The 16,986-nt window shown below is 37.1% G+C and overlaps 1 protein-coding gene and 1 long non-coding RNA gene across 3 annotated transcripts; both read left to right on the top strand.

Annotated features, from left to right (window-relative positions):
* The first annotated feature begins 809 nt into the window (after positions 1-809).
* LOC112570493 lies at positions 810-3,733 on the top strand. Its single transcript, XR_003100635.1, has 3 exons — positions 810-1,005; positions 1,522-1,669; positions 2,977-3,733. It is a non-coding gene; the product is annotated as an uncharacterized LOC112570493 (long non-coding RNA).
* A 5,838-nt stretch (positions 3,734-9,571) lies between these two features.
* LOC112572906 lies at positions 9,572-16,165 on the top strand. Of its 2 annotated transcripts, XM_025252897.1 has the most exons (4): positions 9,572-9,693; positions 10,005-10,057; positions 11,212-11,281; positions 11,565-16,165. In XM_025252897.1, exon 4 carries the CDS (start codon positions 12,334-12,336, stop codon positions 14,599-14,601), a length of 2,268 nt encoding a protein of 755 aa, XP_025108682.1. In that variant the 5' UTR covers positions 9,572-9,693; positions 10,005-10,057; positions 11,212-11,281; positions 11,565-12,333; the 3' UTR covers positions 14,602-16,165. The 2 variants fall into 2 exon arrangements, with proteins under 2 accessions (XP_025108682.1, XP_025108689.1); XM_025252904.1 differs by lacking the exon at positions 9,572-9,693 and having other exon boundaries at positions 9,727-10,057.
* The last annotated feature ends 821 nt before the right edge of the window (positions 16,166-16,986 follow it).

The raw sequence follows: 16,986 nt of genomic DNA, 5'->3' as shown, positions 1-16,986 counted from the left end.
TCATGATTTTGTTGCTGGCTCGGCACAAAATATCTTCAGCCAGCCAACGACTGGTAAAAGCATAAGGGGTTAGTTGTTGGAGGTCAGTCTGTTGGAGCCGCGAACTGAACTGGTTTATTGTGTCTAATACATCCCGCTCCTTCCACTGCCTTTACGTTTTCCTGGGTACTGCCTGACCGTCAGGTACCCGTATGTTAGGTTTGCTCCCAAGACAAGCTCTCTATGTGTCTACAAGTACTCTCTCCTCCCTGATTAAATCGTGCTTTCAAAAATGATGTTTTGTATGAAGTCTATGTGGAAGCCTATGTCCGACTCGGATCCTGCGATTTGAAGGCATTAAAACGCCTCGGGCTTAATTGGAGGAATAAACATTGATATGAATCTCTAAAATATGGGAGAAGGAACAGATTTGCTCACGAGTTTTCATTTTCGTCTAAAGATTCAAAGAAAGATAAAATGGCGAAGGAGACATTCTCACTTTGCTAGAACCACACACTATCTGAACTTTTATTCCGATGGCAATCCACAGACACAACCAAATCGTGACTGGGACACGCAGTTGAGTTAGTTCTCTCGCTAGTGGCGTCCGTTCCCGGAAAGCCCGGTCTTTCTATTTTTTAAATTTATGTTAGTATTTAATGTCCTACTTAAATTGTCCTGTAATGTCTGATTTAATAGTAGCATGACAGATAAATAATTTCCTGAAAAGGATGAATAAAGGTGTATCTGTATTCTGTGGTCATGGACGGTAACTAGGCCAGAGGTCCCGCTGTTGCTAAGGAACTATGTAAACATTTAAGCAGCGAGTATTCTGTGGTCATGTCACCTGACAAACTCAAACAGGACAATTTTCACAAGCAGGTGACTTACTTAGACATCAGTGCCCGTCTTACTATAAGGCTTTCAGTTAATAAAAACTAGACATTGGTGTCGGAGTTTTTTTCCGCTCAAGCCTCTCATTTCAGTGAGTAAATGAAAGGACGGCGACTCAGCAAGGTGTTACAGGTAAGTCTCTCACCAGTTTTCACTATTTTCGGTGGCTTTACGACATATTAATGCCCTGGAAGTCTCCTTTTCCCGCTGATGACTTTCAGAAAGAGCATTTCATGAATTGAGTAGAGACCAGTATTTAACAGACTTTACTGTAACCTTTTTATGTGTGGTGCTGTTTGTAGGCGTGTATCCTGGACAAAATGGAATATGAGGGCAGGGGGAGTATCTTGCAATTAGCCTATTAGACGACGTAGACAATCGCAAATTTAAAGGTTTCAACAAAGTGTCTCTTCTCTTTTTGCTTGTCAGATTGCGCTGCCTATCCCATATCCTATGATATCACAAAGTTGATAAGTACAGATTGACCTGCTGTATAGTAATATTGATACAGATTATACAAACGTGAAATTTTTGCAACGTTTTTAAGCTCAACCACATAAAGAGAGTGAAGGGAGGGGACAGAAAGTCTTCTTCTCCTATCAGATATGTAATGCCAAGTTTGGCAAGTTTTTTTTTTCTTTCTAACAGACGTGTGTAAACAGTATTGAACTCCTGAAATATTATTCATCACGTGACCAACGTGAATACGGGACTGACGCACGTTACATGGAGTGACTTGAGTGCTGGCCAAACACACACCTCCACTGCCAGAGATTCTCCCTGGCTCGCTGACAAGGTACACACTTATTCTTCCCCTTCTTTCATGCATTGGACTCACTGATGTTTTGTATACTTTTATGTACTAGGTGGGGTTTCGCCAGAGCTATTCTCTGCCACTTTCTTTACCTGGCGTGGTGTTAGAGTCCAACTATCAATTGATGGCTTCCTTTGAGGCAAGCTTATTCACGAGCGACTGGCAGGTTGACAGCTGGCAACTGAGGCACTAAGTTTTGAGTGAAATGGATGATAAAAGTTGTTGTGGTGCCAACAGCCACGCAACTAAATCTCTGGCACATCCTTTCTTCCTTTCTTCTGTCAATTTTATTGCTTATTGTTTCCCATTCCTTCTCTCTTTCTCTCTCTACATCTCTGTCGCTGTCTCACCCCCTTTTTCTTTCTGTCATTGGTACCCTCTTAAATTAGGTGTTTGTTTATGCTTCTTCTGCGTGTTGGCAGTCGCACTGTCTTCTAACTTTTCAGTTAGACCCACCAGTACTATTTTTTCCTGTTAGAAAAATAAACCTGAAATATTAATTTACAAGATAATATCTCAGTTATATTCTGTCTAGAGCTAAGGTGCGCAAACTAGCGGCTGTGTAAAAATAACACCTGTGAATGATTCACAGACCTTAGAAACTTCTTTGCGTCTTGAGATGTTAAAAAACAGGAAATTGACATAATTTATAATTAGTTATGATTAAAATATTATTTCCTATGTAAATATCAGCTAACAGCTTCAAAGATATACTTGGCACCATTTTCTATCAGAACACTTTCTGTGCAAGAGCCTGCCACCCACTCCACATTGTTCATAAAGTCACGACACCATAACCCACATAAAGACGATTGAAATAAGGCTACACAATGGGTTATACTGCAAACAACAACTATAAGAAAGGCTCACGGAACGTTTGATGAAAATACATCTTTTGAAATCTCGAAGTTTTGCTCTCTTTTTTTTCATAACAGTGTTATCTTTTTAGTCCCAAGTCGTCGTCGTCATCCTCGTCGTCATCCTCGTCGTCGTCGTCCGAATTTCGTTACTTCTGTTTACTGCTACCTGTTAATGCTATCTATAGGACTCTCAATGCCACTGTAACTTAAACAAATGCTTCATAAATAATACTCCAACACATTCGGCTCAAATTTGTATCTATTCTTTTAAAAACTGTGAACTGTGGCAAAAAGTTATAGCAACATGATGACGATAGTATACTGGTACAGAATAATTTGTAGTTTCCCATCTTTCTATGAATAAGAAAGAAACAGAAGTAAGCTTAACCCTGTAACTAATGTAGGACATTGGTTATTTATTTATTTCAGAGATACGGAAACTTCCACTTATGGAAGACGCCAAGTTCCGAGTCACACAGAGGAGTATATGCCGGATGAAAGTCAAAGCAGCTTATTGTCTCATCACCCTGAACAGGAAGAGGAGCAGTTTCTGTTGGGCAATGCTGTAACAAAAACGTTATTATCTTTGGTATTGTGTAGTCATTATGTCATTATTCTATAATAATTTGCACACTATGCTCTGTCGACTTCTTTCCTTTGCAAGCTGATGGCCTCAAGTTCTTTACTGTCCATGTTTATTCACTCACGGTGCTGGAATCACAGAAGTTCCTCATATCAACTGGTACCAACAGTCATGTAACACGAAAGTTGCTGCTGCTGCCACTTTTTCACAAAGACCTTTTTCAAAATAATCCTTGACATGAGTCTTTTTCTATGTTTGTGATGTGCATTTTCTAGACTAAATTCTAATTAAATACAACGCTTATTACTCGCAAAATCTTCTACATTTAAGTTGTGTCCATTGTTTAATTGTTTGGTCCTCCTGGATTGTTTATACAGCTCCCCAAAAAATACTGATCCAACATTCTCGCCTGAAATTCTATTTTATATTTAACCAAAATGTTTAGAGAATAGTTGCTGTAAAATTCCACCTTTCGTTTCATATTACAGAGCTTTGAGACATTCTAAGTAAATTCAAATTTCTCTTCGTTGTTGAGAAACATGTTGTTCAGGTATAAATTAGTCATATGTGGAAGTTGGTATGTCGTCATCGCAGTTCAGTTAGTGTTTATGTTGGCTGAAGCGTTGCACCAGTTTGAAAATGACTTAAATACCTTTAGGTATCTTGTGGTTTGTCTTAATGAAACATCTGTATTTAGTCTCAGACTCTCGGTGTTGTATTTATTTCTGAAATTTACCACTTTTTATGAACGTCTCTCACAGTTCAACAAAGGACGATTATGTAAATACGTGATCGTGATTTTATTTTCATTGGTCTTCGTTTTCTGTATTCTTTGTGGCACTGGCATGGCCATTTGGAAGTTCGCAGAGCATGAATTGGATACTCGCGTTGAAAAAAACTTCATTGTTGTAGAAGAGTCCAGAAGATTTGATGAAAATGAGACGCGTACTTCTCAATCTGTGATCGAAGAGTACCGGTACAGAGAAGAAGATATTGCTTTTACCTGTGAAGAAGATACCATCGGCTTCCCGGGTAGTAATCCATACGTTGAAGTGATTTGGAAGAGAAATGGGAAACTACTTCCCTCGTTAAGACGTTATCAACAAGAACTTATCATTACGCCATTACCGTATGATGTTTATAATTATACTCATGAGTTGGTTCCAGAAAATTACCCTCCTATGGCCATTTTTAAAGTCATAGCAACACTCAAAATCTATCAGGTGAAATTTTATGACTTTGGAAACTATACCTGCCACTTAGTACATATAATGGGAATACTAGAACGTTCTAAAATGATGGCTGGAGAAGATAAAATATCTTTCGCTGGTTATAATCGGTTTGAAGATCTTACACTACCCATTGAGCGAATAAAGAGAAATTTTGTCGCAGAAATAAAAGTAGATGATGATTTTGTAATGCTTGCAGGAATTAAAATAATAAACTCTCCGAGAGAGTTCAGGCTTATTGAAATTCCTCGTAAACAAACTGTCATATCTGTGCCGCCTGGAGCCATTTTGACTTTCAAAACTCGCTACCTGCACTTGAGTGAAAGCAATGAAGACGTTTCCACGGAATATTTCATAAACGGGCAACCAGTTGAAATGTCACTATGCACAGATATCTTTCATGGATGCTCAAAGCTTTTTCTGCTCCATTTGTATTTTACTTATAGCTTCCCAAAAATTCCTCCATTCGTTGCAAATCTGGAAATGATACCTCCTTTCAAAAGAATGAAATCTCCTTGGTACTTTCTATGTGTGTGCGAAAATACATATGGATATCACAATGTTTACTTCCTGCGCCGCTTTTATAACTCCTCGGCTGGTAAGTATGAAGTGTTAAAAGTTCGTCATCCACATCAACTGGTGGTGTTGCCTCGAGGGCAAGATATGTTGAGCCTGTTCCAGAACAGAACATCTCATGACAATGGGCAACACCTTAAACCTCCCTCTCCACAGGACATGAACTACGTGAATATGGCTGGAACAGCTGTAGTAAATGAATTTTATTTGTGGGAAACAATAGTTATTGTAATAGTATTCTGCGTGTTTTTTCTGATACTGCTGTTTTCCTGTCTATTTCTTAAATGCGTTGGAAAATATGCAAGGAGATTCTTTCTTAACCAGCCACTTCCATGTCTGAGACTCGGATATATCGACAGACGAGAAGATCTCGACGATGCAAAGACAAAGTTTTCCAATGAGCATTTTGACATCTTTATCTCTCACGTGGACTGGAAATTGAATCTTATGATTGATCAGATACTCCCAGTGTTGCATGGTCATGAACAGAGGGTGTGTACATCGGAGCTGGACATTCCACCCAACCTTCCGATACTTTCAGCAGTGTCCACAGCCATTGACAACAGCACTCGCTACATTATCATCTGGTCCTCGGAATATAAGAATGATGAGCTTAAGCTAAACATGGAGGTAGAGATGATTGGCCACAAATCAATCTACAGCAAGAAGTTTTGTAAGTCGCCCTTGCTCATTATCAAACTTGACGGCTGTCCGTTGCTTCCATGGATGAGGTCATTTGAAGTCCATAACTGGACGACCACTCTGTCCAGAGAGGACCACCTGCGCAGACTGTCCAGATGGGTGCAGAAGGGCGTCAAGCGAGACACGAAACTTAGTCTCTGTAAACAAAGCACCTTTTGACCATTGCTATTTCTTCTGAAGCTTATTATAGCTATGTTTCTAATCATCACCAAGTGGATTGCGTGAATTGTGGTATCTTTTTGAAATAAGGTTTGATCTGATGCCTTCGATCCTTTTTCTAATCAAATCTTTTATTTGTAAGTACATCAGGTTACTGGTTATAGTACATTTTTCAGTAAATTGAATGATATTTTAGTATATTAAAAACTGTTTATTACAAGGTTTGAAGCTGACTTTTTTATGGGGTATCTTATATCATAAATATATAAAGCAATGTGTATGTTTGGATGTGTATTTTAACTAGATTATTGAACTAGCAGGCGAATGAGCCTCAGTCAGAAAACTAGCGCTCACTAGTACTCACTCACTGCTGGTCTTTATGTAAATACTGCCAAGCCACCCTAACCAGACCGTCAAAACCGACACACCATATTATCATGTGTGCCTAATAACGAGTTATAACTTGTGAGTTTATGTTTGTTTATGTTTAGACAAGATAGCATTTTAAAATTATGGTTCATTTTTGTTCGCTGACCAGAAATTTTAGCACAAAACGCAGTGTGCTTTTTTGCTGAAAAAATTTATCATTTTTAGTAAGTTAGATGTGAAGCATTATGTAAGAGTTACAGGACTCCACCTGGGTTATATAGGGTCTGTTTCACTCTCACCTCGGGTATAGGTACCAAGCTATCTGCTGTATTTGCGGTGTGACCTAGTGTTTTGTCCAGGAGATGACCACTCCGTCAGTTTTTGATCAACTCTTGTGCTTGCCGTGAGTTTTACAGTAGCTAAAACAAGGCGGACACAACTACACATGTGGAGTTTACATTTTTCTTATTCCTATGCATGTAAATGTTGCGAACCTGTCAACTTTGTTTGTACAGAATGTACAGATTTTGTGGATTAGTTGTGTGGTGTTGTACTCTACCCAAGTGTGGTTTACTGGCGACCGGTCAGAACTTTGACAGGACTTCTTGCACATGGTATCAAACTTATTTTATTTTATTTGTAGGGTATTCTTATGTTCACTAAAGCAGTCTAATTCTGTAGTAACCCTGGGCAGGACTTACACGAGTACTGGTTGTTTGCTTACATAAAGAAGTAAGACTGGAATGAACTATACATGAACATCGGTTACATGTTTGCTTCACAGGAGTTGATGACCCCTCGAGGAAAAATACATTTTTATTGTCACTCACTAGATATTTGTTGAAAAATGTGTGATGGTAAAATTACTTTGTTTTAAGTATCAAATTATTAGGAAGTTTACTGACAGGTTTCTGTGTTTTGTTATACCAAAAAATCAGTTGCTGTCGCATGCTGTCTGCTTGATCTTTGATAATTAAATATTTATTATACTGTGATTTCTAATGCAATAACATCATATGCTGCGTTATTTAAAATGAACATTCCCATTACTATTATGTTTATAATTACAATATAGTGTTTGTGGGAATAGAAAAATATGAGAGTGAAGGTAATGAATATATCATCGAAATGAAGTAATTGAATGTCACTACTGATGCCTTCAGACTGCTTTTTTGACAATGTCTCTTCTAATTATACAAGTTCAATATTAATTAATGATTTCATATGTCATACTTGTTTTCCTCGTACTTTCGAAGTGTGTTGCAAGACAAAAATTATGCCGATGCTACAACGATGACTTTATTAAAGCAATATTTAACAATATTTCTGAGTAGCTGTAAGAGAGGCGCATATTTGAATCTGTCACTAATAAACAAAAAATATCAAACGTAGGAATGTTTGAGATTCAGTTTGTCATTCAGAAACTTAGAGTTGTAGTAGTGTTTTTATTGCATATTATTCCAGGGAAGAAAGTACACACATAAAAAATTATCTCATTTTTATTATTGCTGTTGTTGTCACAAATATGACAAAGTGTTAAGTCTTTAAATAATTTTAAACAGACATCAAACACTGGCAAGATTGTCTGTTAAACTGATGAGTAAACTTGCTTATATTTTTATGAATCACCCTGCCTCATTCATTGCCTCCATCGAAGCAAAATTCTGTTCTGTTTAGTTACGTGAGCTGTGATATTCCAGCGAACTGTCGTGGAACTGCACGGCCAAGCTTCTAAACACATTGAGACACCCATCGTTGTAGTAATGTCTACAATGTTGCAGGCATTACCTTCTCTCCTAACGTCTCTGTATACTGCATTTTTCCGTCCTTCTTATATTGCATGACATTTTGTGACATTGCTTGTGTAAATTCATTATTCCTCCCTGTTATTTCCCCGGTCGTCACAAAATTTATCCTTTCTGCAATTGTCATCAGCTTCTCCTTCATTTTCCTTGTCATTCAGCATGTGTAAAGTTATTTTATGGATTGTATTTATGTCAAAACATTGTTGAGTGGGACATCTGCTACAATGTTACTATTTTTGTCAATTTTCACTCGTTCTTACATTTGCTGTGAACGAACTTTCTAATAAATGCAATGGTTTGTGAAAGTTGTATGGCTTTTATGGTTGCTCAGCTCATTATGAATTGTCTCTCCTCACGCGTTTCATTTACTTGAAAGGCTTTTTAAAAGCATGAGTGGCAAGTACTCTCAACATTGTGACATTCTTAAGTATAGACAACATATCTACAGAGTGAAAACTGTGAACACCTTCACGTGTGTGAGGTTTGGTGTCGTGATAACCAAAATATTTTGAGCAGAGCCATTAGTGTGAAACGTTCTTACGCATTCATTAACACTGCTGGCATGGATTTTTTGAAGGCTTTCTGTTTTTGTTTTTCAACATGTTTCTGCAAGTCAATGTATATTGATGATAGTAATAAATGTTGATTTCTATATCGACTTTTGCCGTTTAGACGGGCTGTTCAAAAACAACACTAATCATTAATAATAATATGCGAAGGAGCACACACTCATCAACTGTAAAGCTGCCGACACAGTTGTCAGTGAAGAACATAGATGTCCGTATTTAGAAGACACGTGTACACATCGAAGACTGTCACGGAGGTGGTACAAACACAAGGACAGTGATGAGGTTGGGTGAAGCAAGAGGCAGAAATGTAGACAAGAGGTCAGAGGGTCAGACCAAGCTGATGACTCACGAAGATTCAGAAAGTAAAGCAGCTGGGAAAATAGGTCTGAATGTAGAAATCGTGAGTAGCTATACGGGGACATAACATGGAAAATTAAAGTCACTCATGCAAATCGGAAACCGCTATACATCTAGGCGAAACACTCCAATCAGCTATATTTAGCCTGTACCTTCTGCTAATTTTGTTCTAGTAAGGAATCTTTTTACATCCTTACCAAAGCAGACATACTTCAAAATGTGAACTACTCAAATACTAGTAAAATGATATTCACGGAAGACTTCTGACATCTGGAAGATGTCATCCGGCAGTGTCGAGCACTTTCTATACTCGCCAGATATCAAAGACCTTGAGAACAATAATTACACATGCCAAAATAAAACCAAGTGCATTAAAACCGAATAAAATTGTCTTCAAACAGTCACTCATAGTTCTACTAACCATTTCTAAACTTGTCGGGCAGAACTCGTTTTTAGGCATTGTTTACTTTAAGTGTTTCATTACAACTTGATTAATCATGTAAATGTAGCCTAACTGGAGTAGACACATCAAAGAAAGCACTAGCAGTAAGTAATAGCTTCATACTCAATAGCTCACAACTCACAAATATATCATTGGTAATACCGACTTAGACCCTTGGCTGATCGCCATAAATATGTTGATTGACACTGAATAGCAGCATATAAATAACAAATACCAGAGCCAAAGCTCCATGGCTTGGCATGAAAAGCTGGGACAAACCTGTCACCGCTTGCTACCCAGGTCTTGTGACAGACGTGTATACCCACAGATGAGCGGGTAACATACTCGGATACCGGTTGGTGTTTTCTTTGATATAAGTTCAATCTCTGTTTATCTTCACATTTGTCTCATGTGACTTTTATTATCTTGTGATTTAATTTAACATACAGTTAAATTTTTGTCTCAGAAAATTACTGTACATCATTAAATAATTTCATCAATTAATAATAATATTATTTAAATTAATTAATCAATTAAAAGACAAAAATTAGGTTTACGTTGAATTACCATTATCCGTAAATTTCTTTTGAGCGTGTGTATATATACATATCCGGATTGTACAAAGCTTACGGATACTAAATATAAGTCACTGGGATTTCCCTTTAGATGTGTAGTGGTGGTGTGATTGCCGTTAATAAAGGTACAGAAAAATTTCTCAGGTAAGTGACCTAGATTATTTTCCAAAGAAACTAACTTACTGCCAAAATTAATTTCGCGACTGTGTAATTTATCTTGAAAATGTTGTAAACAACAGCTGGGCACATTTCATATTTTGGAAACATGAGCAGTATGTGTATCATATCATGTTGTTACGTGCTGAATTATCCAAAGTTATACTCTAGAACACATCTCTTTAAGGACAAATGAGTAAACGACAACCTTTTTATGAAAGTTTGTGATTCAGTGTTTCGCCATATACTAACAGTCCTCAAAATAGATATGCATACGTGTCACCGTGAGGTGATAATACAGTAACCACAAGTACACAGGTAGCTAGGAAGCCGTCATTGTTGGTACTTTCGTTTTCTCATCCATTGCACACTGTTGAAATAAAACAACACTGGAAACATGAACACCTGACTGATGTTAAGCAATTTCAAATAATTCTTTACCTTTGAAGGCAATGCTTTTAACACCTCTAAGTCACCTGATTAATTTCTCATGCCACAAACGTAAACAATATGTTGTCTTTTACTGTGGAGTGCAAATGTTGTGGAGTAAAGCATACTGGACAGAAATGCACTACAGAGTGTAGGGAGGAATAATGAAGCGCATGATGTGTAGTGAGGTGTGATATAAAATGTAGTATGGTGTAATACAGTCTAGTGTAGAATAGTGCAGTGCAGGCTGTGTAATATGGTGTCATTCAGTTTAGAACAGTGCAATGAATGGTTTGTAGTATGGTTTAATTTAGTCTAATGTAGAATAGTCCATTGCATGGTGTGTATTATGGTATGATTCAGTTTAGTGTAGTGCATAATATTGCAGTGCAAGGTGTGTGGTGTGTCATTCAGTGTAGTATAATGTAGAATAGTATAGTGCATGGTCTGTAGTATGGTGTAAGTCAGTGAAGCATAGTGTAGAATAATGCAGTGCATGGTCTGTAGTATGGTATCATTCAGTCTAGTATAGTGGATGGTGGAGAATACTGTATAGCATGTAGTGCAGTGTATTGTAGTCTAGCTTGGAGTACAGAGAAATGTACTTTCTTGTGGAATTTAAGGCAACTAGTGCTTATAATTTGTTTTAGATGTGCTTATCTGCATGCAATGTCTGATTTTTGCATATTAATTATGATTCCTACTTTCCTCAGGACACAATACTATATCTATTGGGTAAATACCATTCCATATTCCTTTTTTGAAGATTCAGGTACCTGAAAGGTAAATAACCAATCCATTCATACTTCCTTTAATTTTGTTTTTTCTTAACAAAAATGTAAACTTCATTTATCGCTATAGGAGTGGGAGAAAGCTTCCATAATTTGATAATCTTAATTAGGCACAAGATTTAGGGTGGTGTGTATGAAATACAGGTGTACCTCTGTATAATTATTCCATTCTTAGCATGGAAAGAAAAGCTGGTAAGGCATACTTTTGGATGACTGTGTATGATGCAAAGATCAAAAGAGGTTTTGATAAGAATTTATTTTACTTTCTCGCTAAGGTGCGCAAAACGATACAGCTGATTTGGTAAAATCATTGAGGAGATCGTGAAAACCAAACATCTATTCATATCTTGCTTCATTTTGCCACATGTTGCCATCTACTCCGATGCTGAGTTTTCCGGATTAATAAGATCCCCATGCATGCGATTCAATCGCAACTAGATGAAGATCGACTTGGGGAAACCATCCTGTCGTTTTCAAGTTCTTTGTGGGAGAGGAAAGTTCCTTGTCTGCATGATGACATCTACCAAATCTTGAAAGTCTTCCGTGAATGTTATTTCTTCAGACTAGTTTACATTCTGCAGTGTTTTTGTTTTCGCAGTGCGACTGAAAAAAAATTAATTATCTAAACATACTGAGACTCAACAATATATTTTGGGCTATTACTTTTAATGATTCTATGACAAATTAAGCTTCTGTTATTGATTCTCAAAAGTACAGTAACAAAGACTGTGCTGTTTTTAGAATAGTTATATTTGAAATATCATTTACTGATTGTGATATGCTTGTCACTGCTTGTCATATTCTTTCAAATAATTTTTTTTCTTTGTTTGCTGAAATTTATTTTGAGAATTTTGTTGTTTCCTTGTATTGTATTATTTACTCTAGGCATTGATCAGGTATACAGATGCTCTGCTTTTTTATTTTCGTTCTTGTGTTTAAGCGAAGAGTCTAAAATTCGGCTGCTGTTTGTCCTAATCTACGCCTACCACACATATATATACATATATTTTAATTAAAGGCAAATACTTCTGATTAACTGAAAGCATGGCGTTCAGAATTAGAAAATGGATGCTCGGGCTTTGTTTAGCCTACTCCGTTTCCCTGATAATACATCAAATACTGCTGCAGCAAGCTTGGCGTCAGTTCGAAAATGACATGAATGTCTTAAACTATTTTTCTGTTTGTCTGTTAGTAGCTTCTGTATATAGTCTGCAACATGCAATGTTGTTTTCGATTTGTCTGTTTTGCAAGGTTTTCCAACTTTTAGTTCTGTATGGATGGAAAAGGTTCTGTATATATTTAGTCTTTGTGTGTCTGTTTTGCTTTTTTGTTGTCCTCATTCTTGATGGCACGACCATGTACATATGGAACCTCTCAAAAGGTGAAGTGGTTCGTCGGTTCCAAGAAAACATCATTGAGGTTGATGAATCCAGACCAGATTTTGAGAAGGTCAGGGTGCATCCTTTAACAGGTGGTAAAACACCTCCCCTCCTTCTGTACGAGATATTTCGCTACAGAGACGAAGATGCTGAATTCACATGTGAACGCCAGATTTTATGGCTTTCTGGTGGTCGTCCGTACGTACAACAAGTGGTCTGGAGGAAAAATGGAAAACCACTTCCTAGGTCACTGCGTTTTCGCCAAGAGCTGACTTTCACAGAACTAACAGAGGACCAAAACTTGCTGACTAAGATAGCGAAGGAGCATCATCTAAGCGTTTATAAAATCACAGCAACACTCACAATTTACCTGATAAAATCTTATGACTTTGGAAACTACACCTGTCATGTAGCCGAAATGGTTCAGAACAGTATACAAGAATGGATGGTTTTTCTTAATGAACGGATTCAGGCATCAAAAGCTCACTCTGACTTTCCTGGCTCGTTTCAACATCAAGGTGAATCCAAATCGACTGAAGAGAACAAAAATGAACTGAGCGTGAAGACAAGTGTAGAAGACATGTACACACCTTCTCATGAATTCAGGCTTATCGAAGTTCATCCAAGTCAAATGACCAGGCAGGCACCACCAGGGGCTATTCTTGTGTTTAAAACCAGTTACTGGCATTTGAGCGAAAGTAATGATGATGTTAGTGAAGAGTATTTCATTAACGAACAATCAACACAAATGGGAACGTGCAACAGAAGGCTCAATGGCTGCTCAGTGTTTCTGCTGCTCTACTGGTTTTACAGTTACGAGTATACAATATTTCCACCATTTGTTCAAAATTATCAATTGAAAGCATTTCCAGACAGAGCCAAAATTCATCATCATCACCATTGCCTGTGTGAGAAAACTTACGGGCATCACAGCATTTACTACCTTCGGCGATTTTATAATTCTCGGAAAAAGAAATATGAACTTTTAGAAGTGTATCATCCTGATGACCTGGTAGTGCTGCCTCGAGAACAGGACATGTTATATTTATTCCAGAACAGAACATCCAATGTAAATAACGAACAGTGTCCTACCACATCTGACATGCATTTTGTGAATATGGCTGCTAATGCATTTACAAGTTTGTATGAAAGTAATGAAAAATATGTTGCTGGGCTCGGAATGTTTGTGTCTTTTATAATTCTGTGGCTCTCTCGCAGACTTATTCGTGTCATTGGAAACTTTGGAGGAAGGATGATTCTTGACCAAACAGTTGCTTTCCTGCCACGCTTAGAGCACAGACAGACTGAGAATCAACAAGGTATGGAAGATGCGAAAACTAAATTTTCTAAAAAACATTTTGATTTCTTTTTATCTGTAACGGACTCGGATGCTGAACTGGTAACTGGTCAGATTCTGCCTATTTTAGAAGCTCGGGGACATAAAGTGTGTTTACCAGACCGAGACATTCCACCCAACCTTCAAGTGATCTCGGCATTGTCCACAGCCGTTGACAACAGTGACCGTTACATTGTCATCTTGTCCTCAGAATATTTAAAAGACCGATTCAAAAGAAACTTGGAACTGGACATGATCGGCAACAAAGCAAGCTGTAGCGACATATCACCTCAGTCGTCTTTGCTCTGTATCAAACTTGACGACTGTGAGCTGCTTCCTTGGATGAAGTCGTTTCAAGTCCATGACTGGACGACTTTTTTGTCCAGAGAAAATCAGTTGAACAGATTGTCTAGATGGGTGCAGCTGGGCACAAAGCAAAACGCAAAACGTGAATGCTATGAACTTGTATTCATCCTTATACCTTTTATTTGTCTGTTCGTTTTTTCTGTAATTTTCGTACAACTTTTGGGGATCTCTAATGTGGCTTTGTCTGATACATTGATCATAAAGAAATTACTGTTGATGCTTACTGCATAGGACACAATCTTCTGACTTACAGAAAATTCCGCTTTGTGCGAATTTTTTTCTGAGCAAGTGACTTACTATATAAGTCATGTAGCGTAACCAGCATATAATCCCTAATAACTACCAAAATGGAAAGCATAATTCAGAGCAGCAATGACAGTTACTGGTGGGATTAACTTTATCTGATTTTAAGAGGGTCTGTATAAATTAACTTCTTCATTTTATTTGTTCATTTTTACGTGAAAGTAGAGGGAGAAAATAACAAATTTATAAATAATACTTTTATTATTATTTATCAATAATATTTCTTAGCATTGAAAGAGCAGATAAAAGTATTTCAATTCCTTATGATTAATGAGATGTATTTTATTAGTGTCTTGTGACATGTTCTGTACTCATCCTGTAACCCCCATCCCCGCCCCACACGCACGGAGATAATAATAGGGGCATAAGAAAACATACACAGAAATAGTAGAATGAAGGGCATTGTTTGGCTAAGTTTCTAATGAAATGTACTTTTGCCAGTCAGGCGGTCAAAAGTGTGTGATTGCCTTACTGTTTTCTTTGAGCTCCCCAAAGCTTGGATGAAGTATTCGCTTGAAGACGACGACGACGACAACGACGTCGATGATGTCAGTGAGCACATCTATGTTTCATGGACGTGTGTCATGAAAGTCATTTTGTACTGATTAATTATACTGGATTAGAGTAATTATGCTAAGCCAGACTGAATTTGCTTACAGCGTGTCTTTCTTCCATTATACATCGTACAATCAGGATAAAGCACAGCAAACTATAGCATTTGTTTTTTGTAATTGCCAAAAGCCACTGTACGTTCTGCATTTGATTGTATTTCTGATGCTACGTGATATGATGTGATGTGGTATTGTGATACGTGACATGATGTGACATTGTGGTATTGTGACTATCAACATGGTATTTTTATTATACGTCGTCGTGATATGCATCTAAGACCATGGTTTTACGAGGCTTTGTATATTTTTGATACTTTGAAATTTTATCACGCTTCTTATCCATTTTTCAAATCTCTGACAAGATTGCTCTTAAAATATGTTGTGTTGCTCGGTGCCATTCAGCCAAACAAAAGTCTTCATTCTCGCAGACAGAACAAATTATCGTCGTCATCCTTGTTGACAGAGTTTATTTCGTCTTGATTTAGGATGTGTAAAGTATTTTTGAGGGTTCTATCCATGGCAACACATTGTTTGCAGTGTGAAAGTGCCTAGAGTGTGAAAGTGCACCTCATTGTTAATTTTTACTTTTCAATCTGATATTTACAGTGAATTGTCTACTAAATACAATGATTGTGTGAGTACCTTCAAGTTTGTATGGTTGTTTACCCTGTTTTACAAGTGCCTGGAGTCACAATGAATTTAAACTAACAAACTGTGTTGCCTGGACACTACAGTCTGTGTGAAGTAGCCAGTATATTTTCTGTAGCTCATAACTACCTACAGTTATCTTCAGTTAATGTTGTTAACATGTGTTTGCCACGATACTGAACACTTTAAAGAATATATACTGATTATTTACAATTAAATTTTCTTTATATTTGTATGCGATTTCAGTTCACATGTAACCACTTTTGTCTGCTTGTACAGTGGATGCAATCTCAGTGCAGATAAAAAAAAACATCATAAGTAAATAAACAGATCACAAATTAGCAAAATAAATAAATACATCACAAATTAACAAAGGAAGAAAGAAAGGAAAAAAAAAAGAGTGCAATTAGACGAAAGAAACTGAATGAAGTTTTAAGAAGAATAGAATAAAACCCTAAGACCAGGGAGGAAATACTTCAATCAAAAGTTAGAATTAGGAAGCTGAGTAATTTAAAGAGCAGGCTAACCTTGATATTGTGCGAGAACAGATTATTTGCAGAATGTGGATGCTATAAATAGCTACACAGGGCATGCCCGTTGAAGTAGATGACAAAATTAGATAAAGATGATGAAGCAGTTCAGGTCAGTGGTTGGAGGTAGTCCGCTACTCCAGCGACTATCTAGGATCGTTACACCCTTATTTAGCAGAATGGTAACTCCGGAGGAGCATGAAATGCTACTACCTTTGCGACTGACTATAAAAATAATATCACTTTAAAATGATCGTAAAAAAACACGAACACTTCAAAAGAAGGATATTATCATTGTGTATTCGCATTTGAAAGTGATATAACATACATTGTATATTTTCAATTTAAGGATTGTATTAATAACTATTTACATTAGCATTCTAGAAATTATTATTAATTGATGCCAGTTATGTATGTAATAAATTATAAATAAAAATACAATTTTCAGCAAATGTGTTGTTAAGAAATATTCAGTGACTGCAGTTACAAATTCTACTTTCTGGTTTTAGTTTAATGAATATCTA

This window comes from Pomacea canaliculata, linkage group LG1 (assembly GCF_003073045.1).
Source record: "Pomacea canaliculata isolate SZHN2017 linkage group LG1, ASM307304v1, whole genome shotgun sequence".
Classification (NCBI taxonomy): Eukaryota; Metazoa; Mollusca; class Gastropoda; order Architaenioglossa; family Ampullariidae; genus Pomacea; species Pomacea canaliculata.
Note: the sequence above shows the minus strand (reverse complement) of the source record. Positions and strands in the feature narration are given on the sequence as shown.